Consider the following 26,824-nt stretch of genomic DNA (forward strand, 5'->3'; position numbering starts at 1 on the left):
TTGTGTTGAGAAATCGATTTATAGTTTTTCTGAATTGGTTTTTGAGATAGTTACAAATGACTAGCTAATAGCTTATGAAATTTCTTGTACCAGATCAAGTCACTTTTATTTATTACACTGTTTGATAGTACATCTGCCTTCATTGAATGTGTATACTTTTTCCAACTTCAGGAATTAAGAAAGGAACTAGATATCCTTCTGCAAGAGAAGATTGAAAGTCCCCATCCTGTAGACTGGAAGGACACTAAATCAAGAGACTGTGCAGTACTCTCAGCTATTATAGACTTGATCAAAACACAAGAAAAAGCAACTCCCAGGAACTTGCCACCACGTTTCCAGGATGGATATTACAGCTGACAGGTTTTCTCTGGTGCCTGAAAAGCCAATTTTACAGCCATCTTCCATCACGGTTTAACTTTGGGCCAGATGCCAAACCCTAGGACATGAATAATTTAATGTGTATAAGGTAGAAACCTTTAGTAGGTAGTAAAGACTTAATGTGCATGAATTAACAGTTGTCTGTAGCTACTATAAATACACCATATATAGCAGTAAGTTCTCTGATCATACACTCTTATTGTGGTCATGTCCACATTTGGAGAATATTCCTTTTATGTACTTCGAATGTTGTACCACTTGAGAACGTCCTTTGTTATGAAATATTAATCTTTCTGCCCTTAATGACTGAGTATAGAATCAGTAAAACTAGAATGATTAGCCAAAAAGCAGTGTCAAATAAGAATTTCAGTACATCCACATTTTTTCTAATGAAACTTCTATCAGAAGTTAATTTGTTGTAATAAAGTCCAGTATGTAATAAAATGTACAGTGTATAAATCTCAGCTAGCTTTTTGGCTTGGTTTCTGCATCTCCACCTGTCCCTTGGTTTGTTTAATTTTTTTTTTTTTAATCTTTTCAGAATATATTTTTATCCTTTTTATATCACCCTGTGTAGCATAATGTAGCAATAGAGAGCATGAGTCTAGAGCCTGACCACCTAAGTTCAAATTTTAGCACTGTCACTTACCCCGGATCTTAGGCAAATTACTTGGCTTCTCTCTGTTCCCATTTTCTTTATCTGTAAAATACAGATAACAGTTGTGAGAATTAAATACCTTGTTATATGTAAAGTGCATAGCTTAGTATCTGGCACGTATTGGGTACTCACTAAATGGTAGTTATGTACTCACTCAATGGTAGTTACTCGTCCATGAAACTTTTTGTTAATGATCCATTAGGTTACACTTCTTCTCCTCATGCTCTGAGTGCTATTTTATACTCTTAGCCAGTGGTAGCTAGTCTGACATGTACTGTGCAGCCCTGTCAGATTTAGACAAATACAAATACTGTCCTTTGTCAAACAGCCTTTTTGTCCTTCCCTTCCTGTTTGTTTGTCCATGTGTCCCCTTCTCTGTGCAGCCTTGTTCCCAGAGATGTTGGACCCTCTTCCCCAAGGGTGAGTCATGCTTGGTCTAAGCCAATCATGCATGGTCTTCTCCTTATAAGTAACTCTTGAGGCATGCATATGTGGACCTGTCCTGTCTGATGTCAGCTGAGAAGAGGGCTGCACTGGGGGCATCTGAGAAAGATCTTCCTCACTAATACTTTGAGGAGAAGTTCTGCACTCCTCCTTTGGACATTATTTTGGCTGTATTTGGCACTTAAAACTGCTATAGCCATCTTAGAATTACTAGGTTGGCTCAGCAGGCAGGTGGAAATCAGCCTTGTCCTTGATAACACCAGTGAGCTGTTGAATTATCCAACTGTGCAACTGCCCTGCACATTGACTTACTCTGATGACAGTAAACCCTTTATTGTTTTAATTAGCCACTTTTAGTAGAAAGCGTGGTAAGTGCAACACCTGACTATCCATCATTGAGTGTTGTTTGCTGAGGCTTCTATCTCTATCATTTATTTTGTGATCCTAACAGGTTGACCTTTATATCTGAGAAAAGATGTAAAAGTTGTAGTATTGGAAATACTGTAAAAAGACAAACCTTGGAAGAACACCCTGGTATACACAGATTTTGTTGTGCCTTCCAAAGAAGCTGGGGAAAAGGAGTATCATATGATGACTGTGATGATCTTAATAGCACTGCTTCAGGTAGTGCTCCCATTTGGGGGAATGTATGTCAACCTATCATTTCCTCCTAGGGTCCTGAATATTTTTGTGTTCTAAGTCCATTCTCTTGGCCAGTATCCCCAAAGTGATTTGTCTCTCACTGAATTCTTATTCTGCGTCATATTGTGGCATGTTAGTTTTGGCCCTAAACTCAAGGTGATAATTAGGTACTATTTGTTCTATTAGAATGTTTTTATGTTTGTGGTTTTTTTTTTTTTCTTTTACTATACAGTTTAAATTCAGTTATTTGGCCAAAATGGTCTTTGCAGAAAGCAGTTAGAAAAGATTACTTGTTAATTAGTTCTGTGTTCACAGACCAATATTTAGTCTCCACAAATGGGGAAGATGTTCCTGAAGGACTGTTTAACAGATGAGCTATTTAAAGGGGTCAAAGGACTTACTTATCACCTCTAATTTATGTCTTCTCTGCAACCAATCAAGATGGAAATTTTAACTGATGGTGCTATTTATGTTTTTTGTTTACAGAATAGGATGTAACTTAGTGAAAAATGTATTCCATGTCTTAGCATTATCTGTTATTTTGTAGTTTTAAAGAATAAGACATTAAGAAGAAAAATCTGTTTGGCTCACCATTCTGATACCAAGGATAACTCTTGGAAAAAATAACTCTGAAACAGAAACTTATGAGAGGAAAAGGCACTGAATAATCTTTTTTTTAAAAAAAGTCTTTGAAAAGTGAATCCATATAACACCTTCTTAATCATTAACTTGGGCAAAAGCTCTAGACGCATTTGTACCAATTAATGCAAGTGATTTTCTCTTCTTCATTTTTAAAACAAAGTCCACCCTACAAGTTTGAATAATAAGAGAGTTGTAGGAGGAATTTATGTACTCTATTGCCCAAAGCAAATGGTAATCCTTCTGCTCTTGAGCTCTAGTTTGTGTATATATAAGTAATTGTGATCATGTAGTATAATCATATTTATAATATAGTAATTGTTTTTACATGGCATTTTTATTCCGATTTTAAAAATAAATATTCATTATAGAATATTTGAAAATTCAACATATAAAAAATGTTACTGTTACATACTTTTTTAATAAGCTTGAAGATATTATTTTAATAAAGTTACCCAAGTATAATTCTGTTAATTTTGTCAAATGTTTTAAGTCATAATTGTTACCCTGATACGGAATATTCCTGTCACCTAAAAATGTCCTTTGTTTCCCTTGCAGTCAGTCCCCTGCTCCCACTTTCACCCATTGGAAACCATTGATCTGCTTTTGGTCACTAGAAAATTCAAAAGTTTTGCCTTTTCTAGAATTTCAAATAAATGGAACAATATATAGTCTTCTGTGTTCGGCTCTTTCAGTTAACAAAAAATGCTTTTGAGATATTTATGTTGCTAAATGTATCAGAAGTTAGATCCTTTTTATTGTTTAGTAGTATTTAGTAGTAGTGTTTGTTACACTGTAGCTTGTTTTATTTTGTTTAGGATTTATTTTTGTCTTTATTTATGGCTACACTGGGTCTTAGTTGCTGCGTGCGGGCTTTTCTGTAGTTGCATTGAGCAGGGCCTGCTCTCTGGTTGCAGAGTACAGGGTTCTCATTGCAGTAGTTTCTTGTAGCAGAATACAGGCTCTAGGCACGCAGGCTTCAGTAGCTGCAGCTCATGGGCCTTGTTGTTCCACGGCATGTGTTCACGGCATGTGTTTTCTTTCCGGACCAGAGATTGAACCTGCATTGGCAGGTTATTTCTTTACCACGGAGCCACCAGGGAAGCCCATCACAGCTTGTTTATTGATTCACCAGTTGATGGACCTTTGTGAGTTATCTTTAATTTTTTTTTGCTGTTACAAGTAAAGTTATTTTTATATGTATACAGGTCTGTGTGTAGACAGATAACTTTCATGTCTCTGGGATAAGTACCTATGGTTAGGATTGCTGTGTTATATTGTATTTAAGTTTATAAGAAATCGCCAAACTGACTTCCACAGTAGGTGTTTCATTCTACACATCTACACTCCATATGTTATGATTCCAAGTGTTTCAAACCCTCACCAGTACTTGCCTTGAACGGTTGTGGAGTCTCATAGCCCACTGTGATTTTGTTTTGTATTTCTATAATGATCGGTGATGAACATATTTCATGTACTTACTTGGCTGTTTTCCTTGGTTGTCCTATATGTGTGTTCTGATCTGATTTTCCACCTCATGTTGTTAAGTAATTGGGACTTTAGGGATATTAGAGAGGAAGGATTATTCTCTGTGAATTTTAGAAGTGCAGAAAATTTAAAGCCATTGACCTGAATATGGCAAAATGTGCCATTCTTCACTGGCCAGTACAGTGGAAGGGTTAAGCCACTGTTACCAGGTGCCAGAAGAGAATTCAGAAGGAGCTTTTTTAAAGATGTGGCAAAAACACCGCAAAGCAAGCAGCTACAACCTTAGAGAGGGGTTTCTCTTCTGGGCATCAGCAAATATAGGCATTTTTACAGCTGATGGAAATGCAAATAAATAGTCCTATGTGAACACTGGTGCAGCAGAACAAAATAGCACTAGAAACTACAGGGTTCAAAAGCGGATTTTCTCTGATCCCTGGGAACCATGCTATCCATGCAGAGTCCCTGAATCTTTAGTCTTAGTACCTTAACTGTTAAACTGAGAACAACTAGAGCAGCCTTCTGTGGGAGAGAAATACCAGGTTTAGAGGTCATGATGTCAAGAGGTTGCACATCCACCGTGAGGAAAAGAACAGGGCATAAGACAAAACTTTTCTTGTTTGGGTAAGGGATGGGCGTGAACGAAGACAGCTGATGCAGAAGCACTGCAGAACCAACCTTTAAGACTGCTTAGAGTTTTGGTAGTTTGTGGTTTTCAATGAACTGGCCCACTTTGTCAATGTTGTGGAATATATGTGAAGTTGAGTATCTTCTTACCAATATCTGTCAAATCTACAACAATATGTATGTAGTCTTCCATTCCTGACATTGACAGTCTCTTTTTTGGTCAGCTTGCTAAAAGGTGTATCAATTGTACTCGTCTTTTTTCAAAGAACTAGCTATTTGTTTCACTGATTTTCTATTTTCACTTTCATTGATTTCTATATCCTTTTTTCCTTCCTTCTGCTTGTGTTTACATTTTTTTTTATTTCTAATTTCTTGAGGTGGCAGCTTAGATTTAAGTGTTTAGTGCCATAAATCCCTTTCTAAAACACTGCTTTAGCCCCAACATACATGTTTCAATGTCTCATGCCATTCAATCAGTATATTTTTTATGTCCTCAATATATTTCCCTCTTAACAGATTGAGTGTGCTGTTTAATTTTCAAGTGGTTAAAGATTTCTCTGTGACATTTCTGTTAATTTCTAGTTTGGTTCTTTTATGGTAGTTGGAAAACAGTTCTTTTAATTATTTTTTTAAAATAATTTTATTTTTGACGGTGGTGGGTCTTGCTGCGTGGGCTTTCCTCTAGTTGCAGGAGGTGGGGCTGCTCTCTGATTGCAGTGCACAGCCTTCTCTTGTGAAATTTGAGCTCTAGGGTGAGCAGGCTTCAGTAGTTGCAGCTGCCAGGCTTAGTTGCTCTGTGGCATGTGGGATTGAACTCTGCTGCACTGGCAGATGGATTCTTTACCTCTCAGGCACCAGGGAAACCCTGATTTCAATTCTTTAAAAATTTGTCAAGTTTATTCCCCAGAGTGTGATCTATCTTGGTGAATGTTATATATCCACATGAAAAGAAAGTGTAACCTCCTGTTTCTGGGTGGAGTGTTCCCTAAGTTGATGTCAGTTAGGTCTCATTCCTTGATGTCGTTCATTTCTATACCATTACCCACTGTACTGTGGATTTGTCTGTTTTCTCCCTTGAGTTCTGTTAGTTTTTGATCATGTATTTTGAAGCTCCAGTATTTGGTACTTACACACTTGGGGTTACATCTTTTTCACAGAATGACCCTTTTATTGTTAGGTAGTATTCTTTGTTCCTGGTAATTTGCTCTGCTTTATGTTCTAGTGTAGCCCCTCCAGATTTCTTTTGATTGGCATTTGCTTGATACTACCTTTTTTCCATTCGTTTACTCTATACTTACCGTTATAATTGCATTTGAACTGTTTCCAAAAGTTGACAGCATATAGTTAGGTCACTTTTAAAATCTGTCAGTATCTCCCTTTTAATTAATATATTTATATCACTTAGATTTTCTGTGTGCCATTTTGTTTTTTGGTTCTCTCTTCGTTCCTCTCTTTGCTTTTTCTTGCCTTCCTATGGTTAGTTACCTGACAGTTTATTTAGTATTCCACTTTACCTTGTCTGTTGTTTATCAGCATATCTCTGTAAAGTTTTTGCTTGCTCTGTGGATTACAGTGGACTTCCCAAGTGGCTCAGCAGTTTAAAAAAAAATCCCTCTGCAATGCAGGTGATACGGGTTCGATCTCTGGGTCAGGAAGATCAGCTGGAGGAGAAAATGGCAACCCACTCCAGTATTCTTGCTAGGAAAATCCCATGGGCAGAGGAGCCTGGTGGGCCACAGTCTGTAGGGTTGCAAAGAGTTGGACACAACTGAGCACATGATTATAGTATACATGTATTGCTTTAGTTTTTCCTAAATATTTAGTTTTCCCAAACGAACTGTTAGTGAAGGTAGCTCAGTTGTGTCCAACTCTTTGTGACCCCATGGACTATACTGTTCATGAAATTCTCCAGGCCAGAATACTGGAGTGGGTAGCCTTTCCCTTCTCCAGGGGGGGGTCTTCCCAACCCAGGGATCAAACCCAGGTCCCCTGCATTGAAGGAGGAACTGTTTAAAGAATTTATTTTTTAGAGAAATCTAAGGTTTACAGGAAAACTGATCAAACTGTATACTTTTACTCCCTTTTAACTTCCCCTATTATTAGCATTTTAGTACATTTGTTACAATGGATGAGCCAAGATTAATGCATTATTAACTAAAATCCATGGTTTCCATTAGGGCTCATTCTCGGTATTGTATATTTGAACAAATGTATGATGACATATATTCACCATGACTTAACCATGCAGAATACTTTCACTACCCTGAAAAAAGTCCTCTGTGCTCCACTTAATCCTCCTTTCTTCTCCCTGAACCCCTAGCTCTCATGGATCCTTTTATTGTCTCCATGGTTTTGCCTTTTTGAAAATGTTACATACTTGGAGTCATTTAATGTATAGCTTTTTCACATTGGCAACTCTTCCTTACTAATAAGCATTTAAGGTCCTTTCATATCTTTATGACTTGCTAGCACATTTATTGCTGGTTAATATCCCATTGTCTGGATGTACCACAGTTTATCTGTTCATCTATTGAAGATTATCTTGGTTGCTTCCAACTTTGGCCATTATAAATAATGCTGAGATAATTTTTGTGTAGATATTTCTGCAGACATAGTTTTCAACTCATTTGGTTAAGTATCACGGAATGTGATTGCTGCATCGTATGGTAAGTGTTTAGCCCTCTAAGAAACTGCCAAACTGTCTCCCATTGGCTTTTGCATTCCCACCAGCAGTGAATGCCCCGAGTCCTCACCTGTATTTGGTATTGTCAGAATTTTAGTCATTCTCTCATTTTAATATTGTAGTTGCATAATAATATATGATCTTGAACATCTTTTTCATATGCTCATTTGCTATCTATATATCTTTGAGTTTTCCATATTTTTGCCCATTTTTAATTGGGTTTTCTAATTATTTAGTTTTAAGAGTCCTTTGTATACTTCAGATGCTAATCCTTTACCCAGATTTTTTTTCAAGATTTTTTCTGTGGATTGTTTTTTCATTCTCCTTTTAATGAAATTCACCTTACCAGTTTTTTCTTTCATTGATCATGTCTTTGGTGTTTAAGAAGTCATCATGTCTTTGGTGTTTAAGAAGTCCTCTCCAAACCCAAAATCACCCTGACTTTCCCCTGTATTATCTTTTAGGAGTTTTACACTTTTACATCTTAAAAAGTTTCCAAATAAATGGATAGTTCTTAATTTTTGTTACTGATTTCCAGTTTAACTATTTTAGAATCAGAAACCATTCTGTATAACTTCAGTCCTTTAAAATTTGTTGAAACTTGTCTTACAATTCAGGAAATAGTCAAATTTAAATATTCTACCTGTGCATTAATGTATGTGCTGAAATTGTTGCAGCATGTCCTGGAAAAGCCTATTATATTATTTCCATCTTATACACTTTCATTGATTTTTATCTATTTTTTATACTTTTTATTTTTCACATCAAATGAGACAGCTATGTTAAAGTCTCAAGCTGTGACTTTGGACTTAAGTTATATTTTTGCTTTTACTTATATTGAGAACATACCATTGCATGCTAAGTCACTTCAGTCGTGTCCGACTCTGCGACCCCGTGGACTGTAGCCCGCCAGGCTCCTCTGTCCATGGGTTTCTCCAGGCAAGAATACCGGAGTGGGTTGCCTTTTCCTTCTCCCAACATATCAGTGGAAGAATATGTATTTAAAATTGTTACATAATATCTTCCTGGCTAAATGAAACTTTATGTAGGCTGTATCCCTAGTCATACGTTTTATTTTACAGATGGTTGTATCTTGACATAGCCACAGGTAGTGAATGTTACCATGTTCTGCCCAAACCTCCATCAGGAACTGCCAGCAACCAACAGCTTTTGCTCATCAGCCATGTACAGGAATTGTCCTCGGCTGAAGGAAGTCGTCTCAGCCAAAGGCATGTCCCCTTTCTGGACACAGCCAGCATCCTTTGTTAAGAACAAAATTGCCAAGACCCACCCCCTTGCCAAAGCCCCTCTTTCTCCTCTCCTCTGAGACTCCAGGTAAATCTTTGCACTCACCACCTGTCCTCTCCATGCTTCCCTGTGGGTTTCTTCTAGCCTCTTTTCCAGTTCTCCAATAGCTTTTAACTGTCAAATCTGACATTAAACCTACTTCCATAATTTCTAGTTTTTTCTTTTTTTTCTGTCACTTCTTGTGGTTAATTATTTATTGCTTTTTGAAGTTTGGCTTTATCTCCATGTTTAAGCATGCTCAATCATGTCCAACTTTTCGCTACCCTATGTTGTAGCCTGCCAGGCTCCTCTGAGGTTGTTTTTTTTTTTGCTTAAACTTTCATTTGAGAATTTGTTTTTTGGAAATAATTGAGAACTAAGATGATGGTAGCTTTCTTCAGAATGAGGTTTTGTTTCCTCTGAAGGACCTTGGTATGCCATAATCCCAAAAAGTGAAGCTTGAGATTCTTGAGTTTCCTCTCCAGAGTAAGCCCTTTGGGGACCACACCCACAAAAAGGAAGCGGTGGTAGGTACTGTGGCCTGTGTTACTTAGTGCACGGAGGATGGGCTAAAGAGGAAGGTGCATCTTGTTACTCCAGAGATGATACTCCATATCGCTCTATTCCCCTCGTCTGTCACTACCTGAGTGAAAATGCAACAGAGATGCCTTTATAGCTATCACACAGCTCTGTTTTAGCTGCAAAGAATGCTGGAAAACTAGCATTTTAAGGTGTTGTAAAGAGTGTTGCAGACAGAATCCTAAGACAAGCCCCATGATCTCTGCTTCCTAGGTGTTGACATCTCCAATTAGGTTTACTGCATGGCCAAAGAATTACGCAGATCTAATTAAGGTCCCAAATCAGCTGAATTTGAGTTCATAAGGGAGATTTTTCTGAGGGTCTAATAACATGAGTTTTAAAAAAGTTTTCTCCAGCTGGTAGCATAAGATGAGAGAGATTCCACGTTTGAGAAGGACTGAACATGCCACTGCTGCCTGAAGGTAGAAAGAGCCACACGGCAAGGCAGTCTAGTCCCTGGAAGCGGTGAGCACTGGCCCACCTGCCCTCCCTCCAGCAGCCAGCAAGGAAACGGGCTCCACACAGCAATCACAAGGAATGGAACTCGGCAAGTAACGGGTAGGAGCTGCAAAGCAGTCAGGCCACTGCTGTGATTCCCGTCTTACAAGACTAAATGCAGAGAATTCAGCCAAGCCATCCTAAACTTCTTACGTTAGAACTGAGAGACCATAAAGGAATGTTATTTTAAGCCACTGAGTTTGTGGAAATAATAGTCATTCTTTGTCTTCCACCAAGATTCACAAAAGGGGTAAAATGTCCCAAGTACAAAGGTTCAGATACTGGGTGGCCAAAGTGAACAATAAGGTGTTTATTCCAAGGGTTAATAACTGAATGGTTTGAGATAAGCTATTCAGTCATGAGGTTTTGTGGAAACTCTTAAGAAATAGGATGGCCCAGTTCTTAAAAATGCCTCAGCGTTTTAGAGCAACTGAGGCCCACATGTGCCCAAAAAAGATCAGACAGACAGCTTTCATACTAGCTACAGATACCTTTTGAGTAGAAGTCTGATTTAGCTCAAAATGCAGCAAACTTAAATGTACTAAAATGAACATGTCCTACAGTAAATTAAATCACATCAGCACGAAAGAACAAGTATATACAAAATCTTTATAAACTCACATATTTTTGCCAAAAGTGTACAAGCAGTCTCATTTCACTGGGACAAAAAATATTTTTGTTCTCCACAGGTCACTGAATGAAGTCATTGTACAATTCAGAGAAGCTATACATAGAAACTGAACTGGGTGTGAAAAACAATACTGTGTCACTTACAGTTGAACTGAAACATTGTGAATGTGTTAATACCTGCTATAAAACAATGTTTTATCTAATAAACAGTATTAACCCGCTTGCTAAATAGGCTTTGACTTATGCACGTATTTCCAGAACTGTTCAACATCTCATACTGATACAGGATCCATACAGTTGCTAATTTTTAGTTTTAATAGGGTATAAGCAAAAAATAATAGAACTGGTCTCTTTGCAAAGCCACACATTTACTTTCCTTCCGTGAAAATGACCCATTAGTTAAATTTTGTTAGCCTCTCCTCCAAAAAGTCTGCGGTGTTTTACCAACCCTGAAAATGACCATTAGTTAAATTTTGTTAGCCTCTCCTCCAAAAAGTCTGGTGTTTTACCAACCCTGAAACCTCACTAGCTGAGTCCACGGCTACTCTCCACTGACAGACTTGCCCAGACCTCAAGTTGCTCAGGACCTGGAATATCTTCATACCCAGAAATGCTCCACTGATAAAGGACAGTGGTCCGGGGTGACACAGCCACAGGTGCCACCCCACCACGGCTCAACTGCTGCAGTGCCAGGACCCAAAGCAGGTGAGCCAGGCTCGCTCGCCTCCGGCACTGGGCTTCTGCAGTCACTCACACAGGTAAACTGGTTGGCAGATGGTTGCTGGGGACATGGCAGACAGGACCTGAGTCCTTGAAGAGTGTTCCCTTTGCCAGGCCCTCTGTGGAAGAGAATGGAGTAGGGGTGGAAAGTAGCTGCCCATAAAAAAAATCATTCCTCCCCCTCACTCTTCCAAACCCTCCATTCCCTCTTTATGATAACATTCAATTAGAAGAACTCTTCTCTCTCCTTGTACTAGTGGAAGAAATAAAGTTCTACAGATAAGAGTTAAGAGACTTCAGCAAGCAAGGCCTTTAGTGCAAATAAAATGAGTTCCCATTAAGGTCAAAATGTTATGTTGTAATTAAGTACCATACTGGCTTCTTGATACCTTTTAAGGTCCAATTTTACCTTCTTTGAAATGGTTAAAGTATGTTTCAGCCAATTTCCTTCTGCAAATAGGAGTAGGAACTGTCCAAAACTTCATGTTATTGAAGGCAAAGCGGCCTCACGTCATCTAATCAGCTCAGTTGAGTCTGTTTTTAAAAAGCAGGACCCTTGTCCTATATTCAAGATTTTCTCACGTACGTGAGGCATCTAAATTCTATGTTGTTAGAGTAGCCTATGTTTTATTAAAATATATTTACCTAAGACCAGAGTTAGAAAAAAAAATCTTCTAAGGCTCCTTCCCTTCCAATGAGGAAAGGGGTGACAAAAATTCAAGTGTCAATTTGCCTTTTCTGAGAAGAGGTTTAGAAAGGCTGGGCTCACCTTCAGAACTCTAGCAGTTCCTTTTGAAATCTATCAGATCTAAAATATAAAAGTCAGGAAAAATAGTTACAAAACTGGGCATTTCTTAAAGACATAAAACCTTGGTAATACTGGAAGAACCATGTGAAGGAGATGTTTAAAGAGAGCTAATATACATTCTTGGTTAAGTGAAGATAGAGAAAATGAGGATGCAACATCTTACATATATTTTCTTTTTATGTCAGGACATGATACAATGAGGAGTCGCTGAGGCAGCCTGATCCCTGAAGTGAACTGCTCAGCTATTCTGTTAACCTAAAGAGGTTTGCAAAAGGATTGCTGTGCACAGACTGAGCTTTGCGGACTAACCGTGTCCAGTAGCTGTTCTCCTGAGAGAACAGAACCACCTGGCAAACTTAAAGGCAAGTGTTTCCATTCTTAACTAGGCTATGTTAAAATTAACATCAAAACCAGCTCTGAACCAACCAGCCCACCATGATGTAGTGCAAATCTCGCAGTGGCAGAATACCCTCGGAAAGGCTACACGTTGGTCTCCAGTCCCAGCAAACGGCCCATTCTCTCCACATTCTTATCAATTGTAGCTTGGCACGTTATCTCCTTAGCACATTCCATAGGAAACCAGCCCCGTTCTCCATCTCGAAGTCTTTCCCCTTCATACCAGCCTGCAAAAAAGAGCAGAGGTCTCGGGACACCAAGTATTTGGAGGAATCTTGATTGTGTTTGGCTCCAAGGGAGGAGCGTAGGGGCAAATTTCAGAGCCAGCATTCTGCCCCAGGTTGGGTACCACAGATGATGCAAGGTGAGGAGAGAGGTGGAACAGAGGGAAACCTTTCAAGAGGGGATCAATGGCATGTCATGAAAGGCAGGACATGATCAGAGGCCCTGAAGTCAGCTGGTTGGGAGAGTTTAGGAGCTTGGGCTGAGTTGAAGAAAGGAATGTTGATGCTTTGGGTAGCGAGAAAGTAATTTTTTTTACTTTATTTTTTTTATTGAAGTATAGCTGATTTACAGTGTTTTGTTAGTTTTAGATGTACAGCAAAGTGATTCAGTTATATATATATATATATATTTTTTTTTTTCAGATTCTTTTTTTCCCTTAAAGGTTGGTTATCTCAGAAGTCTCGAACTGTCCTGATTTGTTTTCATTCCTTTATTCTGTTCCATGGCAGTGATTTCCACTACTGTGTATTCCAACTCACTTATCCATTCTTCTGCTTCATTTATTCTCCTGTCGATTCCTTCTAGGTATGTTTTTCACTTCAGTTATTGTATCCTCCCACTCTGGTTGTTATCTTTTATAACTTTTTAAAACTCTGTAACTTCTCTGTGCATCTGTTCTTTCCCATATTCTTGGGTCATCTTTATGATCATTACTCAGAATTCTTTCTTGAGTAGATTGCTGATCTCCACATCAGTTAAGTTGCTTTTCTGAGGTTTTATCTTGTTCCCTTGTCTGAAACATATTCCTGCGCCATCTCATTTTGTCTAAACTTCTGTGTGTTTTTTTGTATATTTGGAAGGTTAGTTGTGTTTCTCAAACTTGGAGAAGTGGCGCTCTATAGGGGATGTCCTGTATGTCTCAACAGTACACTCCGTTCACTCACATCACCCAAGGGCCAGAGGCTAGCTGGTGCCTTCCCACTGGTAGGTGGACCTGGGTCTTGGCTCTCTGGTGGGCCAAGTTAACATGGCCAATCAGCAGGGCCATGTTATGGGTTGTGTCTACAGGTGGCTGTGGGTTCAGGAATTCTTTAGGGAGCCTGTCTGCTTATGTCTGTGGCTGTGTTCCTGCTCTGTTGATTGGCTGGCCTGAGGCTTCCCATTACTGGAGCCTCTGGGATGTTGGGTAGAACCAGGTCTTGGTACTAATAAGCCAGTATGTCAGGCACCAGGATTGTCATGTGGTATGTGGTTGAACATAACCCAGTATGCCTGCCACCAGTGTCTGTCCAGACAGTGAGCCACAGCTGACTCCTGTTTCCTCAGGAGAACCTCCAAGACCCGCAGGTAGGTCTGATGTAAATTCCTGTGGAGTCACTGCTTTTGCCCTGGGTTCTGCTTACACATGACCTTGTGTATGTCCTCCAAGAGTGAAGTCTTACTTCCCCCTGACCTGTGGAGAGCCTACACTCCCACTGGTTTTTGAAGCCAAATCTCTGGGGGCTACTCCTCCTGATGTCAGACCCCCAGGTGAGGAGCTTGAAGTGGGGCTCAGCACTCACTCCTGTGGGAGAACTCTTGTAATATAATTGTTCTCCAGTTTGTGGATTGCCCACCTGGGCGGAGGGCATGTGAGATTTGCTTGTATCATAAGTGCACCCCTTGATCTTGTTGGGTTTCTTCTTCTTTGTCTTTGGATATACAGTATCTTTTTTTGGTAGGTTCCAGTCTTTTTATTGATGGCTGTTTACCAGTTGTGATTTTTGTGTGCTCAGGAGAGGAGGTGACCTTAGAGTCCTTCGACTGTACCATCTTGTCCCCCATCTGACTTAAATGAGGAAGGAGGAAACTCTGGAGCTGAGAACTAGGTCACTGGGGGACCAGGAAGGAAGGAAACCTTTCATGGTTCCTTTTGACTAACAGCCATGTAACTGCAGCCTATTAAAAAACATTTAGAAACAGTAATGTGTAGATAAAGGAGAGAAAGGTGCATAGGAGAAAACCAAAGGTTAGGGAACATAAGCATTGACAATAAAATGAGACCCTGAATGCTGGACCACCACCACCCCACTGAAGCACTCCCACTCACCATCGCTAACATGCTGATAAATAAGGACCACATCCGCCACCTGCAGAGAGAGTTCATCTGGCTGCTTGGCAGTAAATGATCGAATGATTTCCACTTGGGTCAGTGCTGAGGGGGAAAGAGGACATAATGAGAAATGAAACAGGGACAAATCAATAATTTGCATTTACTCAGCATGGATAGAAAAAAGGTAGGCTCCAAAAAGAAGCAGAAATGAGTTTCTAGGAACTCCCTTACTCAGCCCAGAGCTTCAGTTAGAGGCTCAGAATCAAGAGAGGCCTTTTATGATACATGAATCCCCTCAAAAATAGCCTTGATAAGTCATTAGATATATCACACAATACAACTAGAAACAGCCACGGGGGAAACTGAGGCAAGACAGATTGGGTATGTGCCAAGGCCATGCAGCTGAGGATAAAATCCAAAATCTATGCAGTTCTCCTGGTTCTCACCCAGGGTGCTGCCCCAGCCCACCTAGAAGCACCTGCGAGCTGCCAGAGAAGTGTAGAAATAAAAGTTCCAGCCAAACGTTAGATCCTAACAGACAAACTTTTACTTCAGTGATTTGGTCCTGGCTGACCTGAGTTCTTACTTTGTTTTTTAATATAAAACTTGATTCCAGAGAAATTTCAAGCCAGTCACTAAAGCTTTGACTTTAAGCTGTGATTTGTGAGTGCTCCAGGAGATCCAGTTTTGTTGCCCCAGTTCTTTGAATTTGCCCTTCCAGCTAGAATGACCCAGAGCAGCATAACGTCAAAGCAGAATGCTTAGCACGTGGCACTACCCTTCACTTTGTCAGTTCCTAGCTCCCTAGAAAATTAAAACATTTTTAATATTATTTAATAACAAAAAGTCAAAAGGAAGGGTAAAGTGATTTACCTTAAGGTTAAAAGTACGCTTTAGTATGGAGAAGGTTTAAATATGCTACTACTGCCCATTAACAAACTAGAAATGGAGGAGCTTGATAGTATAAGCAAGGCGGTCAATGTACATTTAACTTTATTCTATCATATTATATAAATGATGCACCTAACTTGCAGGTGATTTAAGAGACTCAGGAAGGCTATGCAATGATGTGCCACATTTATAGAGCAAAGAACTGCACTTGAGGTTGGAATTTGTCCCCTTGTCTTCCAAAGCGGGGTGCACCCAGTGCTGATGTGGGGCAGCAAGAAGGAAACCTTGGAACTTACAAAGCGGGTAGTGTGGAATTTAACCACTAACAACCCAGCAACCAGCAGGGGGCAGAGCTCTCTCTGTTTCAGATTGTCAGCCCTCCGGGTACTTACAGGTCCGATCTGGAGGGTGCTTCCCACTGCTGTGTCCCAGGGCGGTTATCCAACGGGCTCGCTCACTCCTAAACGCAGGGAACATCCAGTTTAGAGATTCGACAGTGCTTAGATACAGAATGAGGTATATTCTAGAATGTAAAGGCTTCTTTCCCCCAAAACAGGGCAGAGATTCTCTAGAAAGGTAAGCACTGGTCTTCAAAACCAATTTTAAAATGATAATCTGGAAAATGTAAATAAGCCCCAAACAAGTCATTGTCAAGAGATTCTGAATGACTCTGTCTTGTTATTAAGTGGAATTTCTCATATGACGGTTTGTTGTTGTTGTTTAGTTGCTAAGTTGTGTCTGAATCTTTTGTGACCCCACAAACTGGAGCCTGCCGGGCTCGCCTGTCCATGGGATTTTCCAGGTGAAAATACTGCAGTGGGTTGCCATTTCCTTCACTAGGGGATCATCTTGTTAACAAATAGCTGATTACACTAATAATCGCAAAAAGATACTCTGTACACTCACAATCTGACATTTAACATTTCAAAATAAAATTTCATGAAAAAAAAAAATCCTAGTAAATCTATCTCTTGCCACTCCCTCCTCTCTTTTCCCTGCACACTCACACATTTCCAAATAAATGAGAAAACTGGAAAACTGACATATTTAAAGTTGTTCTGTCCTCCTACAACAAACATTGCCAAATGTAAGCCTTAGTGAACTAGAAATTCTCTGTTCTCAGATGCTTAAAGTGATTTAGTGATTACAGACAAAAGAAATTTTTTAAGGTTTAAAAAAATTTTTTTATATTACGCTATAATTATATGAAACAATAATTATTTAACTAAAAGATCAAAAGTTTAGATGAGCAAACATTACTCTGTAATACAGTAACCCCAAGTTTCTGATTTGGACAGTCAAATATTAGGACTGTGATTAAATAAACCACACAAACATATACACTTTAAAATCTTTTAGGAAGCATTTGTCAGACATACCACTTGAGATACATTATTTCCTTTAAGTTTCCCAAAAGCCTGTTCAAAGGATGAGAAGACTAAACAGAGGTTCCAAGGTAAGTGACCCAAACCAAGGTCAGTTTCTACTACTATACTCTACCTAAGTAAGGGATTAAGAAAGGGATGCCTTATAATAATACAAAATAACCAGATGGGACCTAATAAAACTTAACAAGGTTTTATACAGAAAAGAAAACCATAAACAAAATGAAAAAATAACCTATGGACTGGGAGAAAATACTTGCAAATGATGGGACCAACACGGGCTTAATCTCCAAAATATACAAACAGCTCATACAGCTCATAGGGCTTCCTTGGTGACTCAAGAGAGTGAAGAGCAATGAAGGAGATGGGTTCAATCCCTGGGTCTAGAAAATCGATCCCTGGCTCGGGAAGATCCCCTGGAATAAGGGAATGGCTACCTACTTCAGTATTCTTGCCTGGAGAATCCCATGGACAGAGGAGCCTAGTGGGTTAGAGTGCAAGGGGTCACAGAGTAGGACTCAACAACGAACTTTCTCACTTTCATACAACTCAGTTAAGAAAAACCCAATCAAAAAATGGGCAGAAGACCTAGACACTTCTCCAAGGAAGATGTACAGGTGACCAGTAGGCATATGAAAAGATGTTCAACCTCACTTAATTATCAGGGCTCCCCTGGTGGCTCAGACAGTAAAGAGTCTGCCTACAGTGCAGGAGACCCAGGTTTGATTCCTGGGTCGGGAAGATCCCTTGGAGAAGGAAGTGGCAACCCACTCCAGTATCCTTGTCTGGAAAATCCTATGGACAGAGGAGCCTGGCAGGCTACAGTCCATTGGGTCGCAAAGAATCAGACATGACTGAGCGACTAGGCACATAAAAAGATAGCCTCACTAACTATTAGAGAAATGCAAATCAAAACTACAATGACGTATCACTTCACACCAGTTAGAATGGCCATCATTAAAAAGTCTACAAATCACAAATGCTGGAGAGAGTATGGAGAAAAGGGAACCCCTCATACACTGTTGGTGGAAATGCAAGTTGGTACAGCCTCTATGGAGGTTCCTCAGAAAACTAATGAGAACTACCATAAGGATGCCTTAACAGCCTGGACGTGAAAGATGCTTCTGTCATTCCATCTTTATTCTCTGACATGTATCCATCCTTCCATCCAGACCAACTTGTTATAGTTGGGAATTTGACATGCTGTTCCATACCTTTCCTATTCTTCTCAATCTTGAGTGTGACCTTTCCTCTATTTTTAACCAAGCTGTGTCCGCTCATTATCACTACTTAGTTCCCTGTGGTGGCTCAGTGATAAAGAATCCACCTGCCAATGCAGGAGACGCAGGTTTGTTCCCTGGGTCGGGAAGATCCCCTGGAGAAGGAAATGGCAACCCCTTCCAGTATTGCCTGGAAAATCCCATGGACAGAGGTGCCTGGCAGGCTACCGTCCATGTAGTCACAAAAGCACTGTACTAAACAAGATCATATTATTGAAGAACATGCATAAAAAACTGCACTATTAAGTGTATACAGATCTGTAAGTATTACTTAGGTACAACCATGTACTCACACCCCCAGATCAAGACACAGACCTACCAGGAGGTTCCTTTCTGTTCTTTTCCAATCAATGAACTCCCGCAAAGGTAACTGCTGTTCTGATTTCCATCACACAGACAAGTTTTGCTTATTTTGAACTTTATGAAAATGGAATCCTATATTGTTGTCCACTTTGATATATCTGGCTTCTTTTGTTCAAAACATTCACCCAATATTGAAAACACAAGGCTCATCTCCTCCAGGTCGGCCTCCTCTGAAGCATGAACCACATTTCTGACGTCATCTCGTTCTGGTAATGCTGTCCCCAGGCCCCCCTCCACATAGCTCTGTCACACTGCTGGGCAGGTACATACTTCCTGAAGGCAAGCACCTTATTTGTGTATCTGCCTGCACATAACAGGAACTAGTAAACACTGACCTCTGCTAAATTGTTACTACGCATTACACACTGACCCCATCTTTTATGGGCTTATCTGTTTCTCCAACTGGGCCATAGATGCCTCCAGGACAGGAACTGGATCCTGTAAATAGTATCAGGGATTGTGTATATGCCAGGTATGGTGCTTTTTTGTATTTAGTGAGTACCATCTCATCTTTAGAACAGTTTTGAAAATTATTACCATTTTTTTTTTCAGAGGATGAAGCTGAAGTCTGGAGTGTTAAGCACCTGCTCATAGTAAAACTGCTAAGTGGTAAAGTCAGACTGTAAGCCAGGCAGCCAGGGATCAAAGAGGTGGCGCTCCTTAGCAAGTGCTCACAAAATAACCAGGGAGGCAGGAAGGATAGAAACTGCAATTTCCTGAAAGACAGACTTACTTAAAAGAAAAAAATGAGGCCAATCCCTGGTTGAGCTGCTGTGTCAAGTAGTAATATGCAAAGTTCATATAGAAACTCGTGACACAACCTTGCTTTTAAGAACTTCATCTCTCTCTAATACAGGCCCAGGGCTTTAAGGAGGTTTTATAAGGAGCCAGTAAAGCACTTCCTCTCTCCATATAATCCCTTTGTTAGGTAAGGGATTTTTTTTAATTCAAGCTCAATGAGAATTTCTAAAGTACAAAGGCAATTGAAAACTAAACAGTATCTTAAGGATGGAAGCGCTGTTTGCCAAGCGTAACCTGAAACGATCCATCTGTGTCTCCACACGCCATATCCAAACCTGTCCAGCTCACCATAGCATCTTCACATGGCCCTTACTGCCGTCTGCAGTCCTCAGCGTGGACCCTCTCTGGCCCTGAGTGACTGGTCTCAGCAGCAGCCTCACCCCGCAGCCAGCTTCCACAAGTCCAGATGAAATCTCGCTCCTGTGGCATACTGCCTGGATGCTAATGGCATCCTTTAGACACAGCGGCCCCTCACAGGGACTCCAGGGCACAGAACAAGACACTCCTTGTTGCCTTGCTGAAAGGAGCCGCTTCTTGAAAGGGCTTCAATGGGATCAGCCCCACCCCCTCTGAGATGCCATCAAAACCGCACGACATTACCCGGGGCTTCCACAGACTGTGCCAAGGAGCTCCCGCCTGTCATGAGGCGGAAAGCACTGCATCTCTAAAGCAGGGAGGAGACTTGCTCCACGTAAAATGGAATTCTAAGAACAAGAAAACCTTGGGTGTAGACATACCCATTATTAAATTTAGATATCAGGTCCAGGGCTCAGAAGCAGACAGCTATTTTCTCTAGGGACAATGAGACAACACAAATTAACAGTCCACACCAAACCTAGTTCATTGAGATTTCCCTCTGCCCAAACAAAGTGCCAGAATCGACAGTCAATGCCACTAATGGAGACCCGAGGCAGGTCAACTTTTAAGGCACTTCTGACTCCTCCTTTCAACCGGCATTCACCAAGTCCTTGCCTTTGCAGGAGCCCTGTGGTAGGCAGGGGTTGCTAAGTGAGTAGTACGGGGTCTCTTGCTCTTCACAGCCATCAATGAGGGATCAGAGCAAAAGACAAACACACAGAATCCAACGCATCCTGCATTGTGCTGGGATGGCGCCTTCTCTGTAAAACCCATCTGACCAGGAGAGAAAGGGGACTGAGCTGAGGAGAGACCCCTTTGACACAGATATCTGGAAACGCAGTCCTTTCTCTCTACATGCGTGAAATGATGCACCTCCAGTTCCCCACTCAGGAGTCAGCCATCGTAGCACCTTGACCTGTCCCTTATATGATTATGCACAGGTTTAAACTTAATTGCACAAAGGTCAAAGACATAGCCAAGCTGGACTTTCATTGAATATCAGGCATCTGCTAGAAAAGACTGATACATCCTGAGAAAGTGGAAAGCAGACTGAAACAGGCAGGAGTGTGGATGAGATAGAAGGGAATGAATGTGCCCACGGAGGGCTTCACTACTGGAGGGGGTCGTCCTGGTTTTTCAATAGAAGCCCAGAGACTTCAGCTGCTGTTTGACCTTCCTTTATCCCTTTTAAAATGGCATTTGACCAGACCCCTTTTGTGCTCCTTTTCACAGCCTGCAAATTTACTTATGGTTCCTTTTGAAACTCCTGTACCCATGGCCTTTGGAGAAAAAGTCCCCTGAGCCTTCCTAAGGTGACCATGCAGACCGCTGTTTCTGTTCATTCTCTCACACATTCAGTTCAACGAGACGAATTCAATATGTGATCCAAAGAAAACCCGCAGGGCAGAAAACATTTTCATGAATGCTGTGCAACAAAGCCTTATAAAGCTGTACCAGCTCAACTTATTTTAAAAACTCTAACCAAAGCAAAGTAGTTCCCCTAGCTCACTAAGAGTTGTAAAATTCATATTCTGTGACATGTCATATAGTTAAATCAATTGTTTCTTGTCTGTCCTATCAAACAGCTCATGAAACCTAGTCTGGTCCATACATCCTAGAGTTAACTTGAAGTGGGTCAACTACCTGTTTCCTTTAAAAAAAAAAAAAGGCCAACGCCATCACCTGCTCTCGTTTTCCTGGATATTAATGATGAGGAATCACGAAAGATTAAGTATCCTGATGGGCACCTACAAATGTAAAAGATTATTAGACGTAGATTCAAAAAATACTACAACCTAAAATAATTTTTTCCCATACAAAGTGTCATCTCTGGATTTTTCTTAAAGGGTGAAGAGTAGGTTAGACACACTATTTACAGTTTTATTCCATCCTATTTACTTCCTGTTAATTAAGTCATTAACAGAAGCAGGAAGAGAGCAAAAGACTGCCTGCAAACAATGCCCCTTTATCAGGAGGCCCAGGAGTGGGCTGTCTGAATGGCTGACAGGACTAACCACATCCATTAGGCATCTAGTTCATCTTGTGAGACAAATTTTGAGAAGGACCTCTGATTACAGCTTAAGGTGATTATATCTTATAGCAAAATAGAAGATAAAAGTTTGTGTTCATTACTAAACATGTCCTGCACAGGCTGGACCCAAATGCCATCCAAATTCCACTGAGAACACAGGAAGCCAAGGACACCACTTGCCACAGCCTCACTCCATGCCAGCTGCAGCTGTCTGGGCTTCCTTTTAATGAAGGCAGACAAAGGGGGCTCCCGGGCTCCAACATTCCTCTTGAAAGGCCAGGGGGAGAAGCGACAGTAGGAAACCATTCTGCCCTCGTCCTTTTATCAAGGGTCAGCTTCTGTGTTTTCCACAGACTATTGTCTCATTAATAATACAGTGACTTAAGATCTTTAAAAAGCAAACAGATATAACAGTATGGCTTAGAGGTACATCCTTAAAATGGTTTAACCACATCCCTGAGAACAAATGTTGCAAAACAGGTGGAATTTAGATAACACTTGCTCTAGCAGCACAAAACTAACAACAACAAAATCCCAGTGAATAGAGATTGAGAGAGAAGCAGTATTTCCCTGCACTTGGTTGCAAGTCCACCTTGGCTTGGATATAGAAAAATGAATTAGATTAATTGTGGGGCAATTCCAAAAAATACTCATTGGGAACCTGCTATGTACCGAGTGAGAAAAAGACAAAATAAGCCGAGTGTGGGCATTAGTAGTAAAACCATGCAGAAGCGGAGAGAAGAGTTAGAGGCTCTGAGGATGCCTCAAAAGGTAAAGGATATGCGGTTGTCCCGGGGGGAGGTGGTGGGATGGAAACATGTAGGAAGATGCAATACACTTTCATTCAAGAAGAACCAGTCCAGGATGGATCTGTTCAGACCTAGAAGCATCAGAAATGGTACGACGTCTCCCAAATGGATAATGTGAAATTAAAGAAACGCGCATGTTAGGGGAAGCAGAAGGTACCAGTGATGACCAGTTTCAGAAAGGCTGCATTTCTGAAGGGGAAGTGGAGAGGAAAGGTTACATGTGGGGGGAAAATGAGAGTGCACAGATAACAGGTTGAGAAAAATTCAAAAAAGAAGGGTCAGCATAAGAGAGCTGGATGGCTAATGAAATGGCATTAGAAGTAAAGAAAAAGGAAATCTGGGCTGCTGGGGGTGGTCCCCAGGAAGCCATTGCTCATCTTCTGATGCAGTGCCCTCAACCGGGCAGCAGAGGAAGACACCATACTGAAGATGGTTAAGGAGTAACTCAGTATAGGGCATCAGCTGCTCAAACCAAAGCATCATCGATTCCTCTTTCCCTCCCGGCTACCCCAACTCATCCAGTCCTGAAGCTGGCCCTGTTGCCTCTGCCTCCACAGTATGTTTCCATCTCCTCTCACAGACCACAGTCCATGCTGCCATTTGACTCATATAATAGGACCCTAACTGCTCTCCCCCATGAATCTCCTGCCTCCACACCTGCCTCTCCAGCTTATGCAATTCTAAACCAGTGCTTCTCGAAATATCTGGGGTGAACTGGTCTTCACCACCCCAAGACCCCCACCCCTGTTCCAATTCAGTGTGGACCACCTGTTCTCAAATACAATGAAAATGAGTTGCTGTTGAAATAATCACACACTCTGATACTGCAGAAATGTCAAATTGCTGTATGTTTTTAACTGTTTCCCTCAGGCCGGGCCAGGAACAGTTTGAGGACTGGCAGCCCACAGAGCCTACTGGAATAGCTCTGCTGGAATGCTCTAGGCTCCCAGCGTCTCAACTACCCACTCTCCCCTGACTTACTCTGATCTAGTCACTTTCACTACGTTCAGGCCAAGTTTCATGGCAGTTGGGACATGCTGTGCCCTCTGCATGGACCATTCTGGCCATGCCCTTTCCCACAGGTATTCACCTTCATCCCTCAGGGCTCAGTTCAAATGTCCCCGGAGACGTCTTTCTGCTCCATCTAATTTGGAGGACATTCTCCACCCTAGCACCTAACACTCACTCCAGAACACACTGCCTGACTTTACTGTTGCCACTGCACTTTTTTTTTCCACTTATTTTTAATATTAGGTGAAGAGGGCTTCCCTGGTAGCTCAGTGGTAGAGAATCCACCTGCCAATGCAGAAGACATGGGTTTGATCCCCAGTCTGGGGAGACCACACGTGCTGCGGAGCAACTAAGACCCTGCGCCACAACTACTGAGCCTGAGCGCTAAGGTCCCCGGAGACCTCAGTTGGGGGCGGGGGGCGTGGTCAGGAGTGGGAGAGCAGAGGGCGGGTGAGACGGGACTGAAGGGGAGAAATGAACCAACAAGCATGGCGCCTGCAGCAAGCGCTTGGAATTCTCGGGAACAAGGCCGCTCGGTGCTCTCAGGAGCAGCGCTGAGGGGCTCCCTGCAGAGGAAAGACCTGGCACCGGGAGCGAGCCATCTGGTAACTTGAGGAGTTCCAAGAAGGGTATTCCAGGAAGTGGGAAAAGTGGGCAAAGGAACAGAAAAGGAAGTTTTTAAGTGGAAAATAACCTGGGGGGTGCAGCATCTATTCAGCCTTATAAAATATTTCAAATCACATGATGCCCTAAATTTACCACAGACCTTTTCCTTTTTTGAGTCTGTGGACTTACACACTGCACATTTTAGTAGTTTTTCACATTTGATGGCAACTGGCTTCCTGGAGTCTCCCCTTCAGGTCCAGAATAAGGCCAGGTGGGAGTGGGATAGTCTCCTGGCTGGCAGCTCTCAGGAAGAAGCTTAACGTTATTAGAAGGCTAGAATCAGAAAGGTCAAGGTCGAGTCGCATCTTTGTCGGCAACCCATTTCCTGTGTGATTTCAGGCAATTCACTTCACCTTTTGGAATCTCATCTGATATCTGGGGAAAAAGCTGAGGGAGCTGGACATCAGGCTTACAATAAGGGTCACTACATATTGTCTAAAGATGCTCTGGAGAGCCAAACGGGGCTCTTCTTAATTTTGCCAGAACAGACATAACAATGATCCCGAAGAAACCAAGATGCTGTCTTACTTATATGTCATCTTACTTATTACGTGCTTCAAAACTCTGAAGCACCATCCTCGAGAGACACCCACAGCTCCCTTCTTCATGCTCTCTGGCTGGCTTAGTGTCTGGCCCATCCCAGATGCTTGCCAAGTGTTTGCCCCACTTCCTTTCAGTGAGCTTTTCTGCATTCTTTGTGTAATCAAAGCTATTAATCTGTTCTTGCACAATTCCACTGTCTTATGACAGCCGAACTGTCCCTGTGCCAAAGAGCCGTCCCCTTCCTATTGCTGCTTCCTATTCCCAGGTGGCCTCTACTAAGAACAGTTTTTCAAAGAAGGTAAATATTTAGGTACAGACCTCATTCTTTTTCAAACCAAAGAATAGCCAAAGAATGTAAATAATTGATCTGAAATTCTGCAATTAATCAAGGCCAGGGTGGTGATAAAAACCTTGTTTTCTCAACTAGATTGCTAATGGACTATTTTAACCACATATAAAAGCTAAAAAACATTCTCACCTATACCTTTTGCAAACCTTAGATGCAAGGAAAACATTCTACAAAACCAAAACTCTGACTGTTCAAAACCATGTAGCCCAGTGTCAACCTGCACATTTCCAAATACAGCATATGACAGCTTGCCAGGATTTTAAACAGCTGATTTGAAAACAAAAAAGAAAGTGCATTTTGACTGTCCTGTTTTTTTTCAGCACCAAAGTATTTGTCCAGATTTTTACTTTGCAACTGTAACTGAGTTGGGATCAGGGGAGAATGAGGGAGTCATTCCTTCCATACCCAAGGAGAGAGCTACCCGTTCACATCTTCTGGAAAGTTCTCTTGCTATTAATTAAAGAGCTACAAATATGAGTCATACCCACGGGTTTATGGGTGACACAACTAGATATTCTGAGAATTTCTGGTTGAGGAAATGAACATCCATTCAGTCCACGGCAAGAAAAAGGGTGGAACATGGATACAGAAAGTCCCAGGAAAGGACTGAGCGTTGGTATGAAAACTGGATGTGCCGGCTTACTGCCTACTCTCTTGGAATAATCTCAGAAACCAGCAGCAGAGATTACATAAATTATGGATGAGACAGTCAGGAAAAGATCTGTTGATATGTTGGCAAGATCTGAATAAAGAACAAACAATCCTTATAAACACAGAGAAAAGGAAAACATAAGCGAAACCAACAACACTTTCTCCCTTATTAAAAATGACAAACGAATGTCTTCATTTCTGAATAATTCTTTAGAATGTCTGGACAAGCAGTCATCTCTGAAGTGTTTAAGACTTATTTTCATCCTTAAAGTTCTTTAAGATCTAAAGTTCAGACGTACTAAATTCTCTTTTTTTGAGAGAGGCTTCCCCCAAACAGAGGAGATCTAGGTCTGTCTTTACACGCTAAGGGATTTAATCATCTTTTTTAATATAAATTTATTTATTTTAATTGAAGGTTAATACTTTACAATATTGTGTTGGTTTTGCCATACATCAACATGAATCTGCCACGGGTGTACACGTGTTCCCTATCCTGAACCCCCCTCCCTCCTCCCTCCCCGTACCATCCCTCTGGGTCGTCTCAGTGCACCAGCCCCAAGGATCCAGTATCATGCATCAAACCTGGACTGGCGGTTCGTTTCATATATGATATTCAGTCAGTTCAGTTCAGTTCAGTCGCTCAGTCATGTCCGACTCTTTGTGACCCCATGAATCGCAGCACGCCAGGCTTCCCTGTCCATCACCAACTCCTGGAGTTTAATCATTTTTAAGAGTTGAAGAAATGTCTTCAAGAAATGCCTCAGCCCTGGCCTTAGGTGTGTCCCCCTGCTGGTCACCTGCACAACCCAGTAAGCACCACACCCACCAAAGGTGCCCTCCCCAGATGTGCAAACACAGAGGAGCATCCTTGGAATGCGGCAGGGCTTTCCAGCCC

General features: G+C 41.3%; 2 protein-coding genes across 5 annotated transcripts in view; one reads left to right on the plus strand and one right to left on the minus strand.

Moving 5' to 3' along the window:
- The window catches only part of DHX36 (DEAH-box helicase 36), a 47,526-nt gene extending 44,094 nt beyond the window's left edge, over positions 1-3,432 (plus strand). The window contains exon 25 of one of the 2 annotated variants that reach the window (NM_001080251.1): positions 172-842. In NM_001080251.1, the coding sequence (NP_001073720.1) occupies positions 172-357 (186 nt within the window). In that variant the 3' untranslated portion in view covers positions 358-842. Of the gene's footprint in view, positions 1-171 lie in introns of both variants that reach the window. The other variant, XM_005201792.4, reaches the window with a different exon arrangement.
- The window catches only part of ARHGEF26 (Rho guanine nucleotide exchange factor 26), a 148,760-nt gene continuing 122,822 nt past the window's right edge, over positions 887-26,824 (minus strand). Inside the window, exons 13-16 of one of the 3 annotated variants that reach the window (XM_059885047.1) lie at positions 16,075-16,142; positions 14,789-14,893; positions 12,548-12,701; positions 887-1,078 (exon numbers count right to left, since the gene is read on the minus strand). In XM_059885047.1, coding sequence (XP_059741030.1) covers positions 12,559-12,701; positions 14,789-14,893; positions 16,075-16,142 — 316 coding nt within the window. In that variant the 3' untranslated portion in view covers positions 887-1,078; positions 12,548-12,558. Of the gene's footprint in view, positions 1,079-10,511; positions 12,702-14,788; positions 14,894-16,074; positions 16,143-26,824 lie in introns of those variants that run through there. The other 2 variants (XM_005201797.5, NM_001205989.1) reach the window with 2 other exon arrangements.

Source organism: Bos taurus, chromosome 1 (assembly GCF_002263795.3).
Source record: "Bos taurus isolate L1 Dominette 01449 registration number 42190680 breed Hereford chromosome 1, ARS-UCD2.0, whole genome shotgun sequence".
In the NCBI taxonomy this organism is placed as follows: domain Eukaryota; kingdom Metazoa; phylum Chordata; class Mammalia; order Artiodactyla; family Bovidae; genus Bos; species Bos taurus.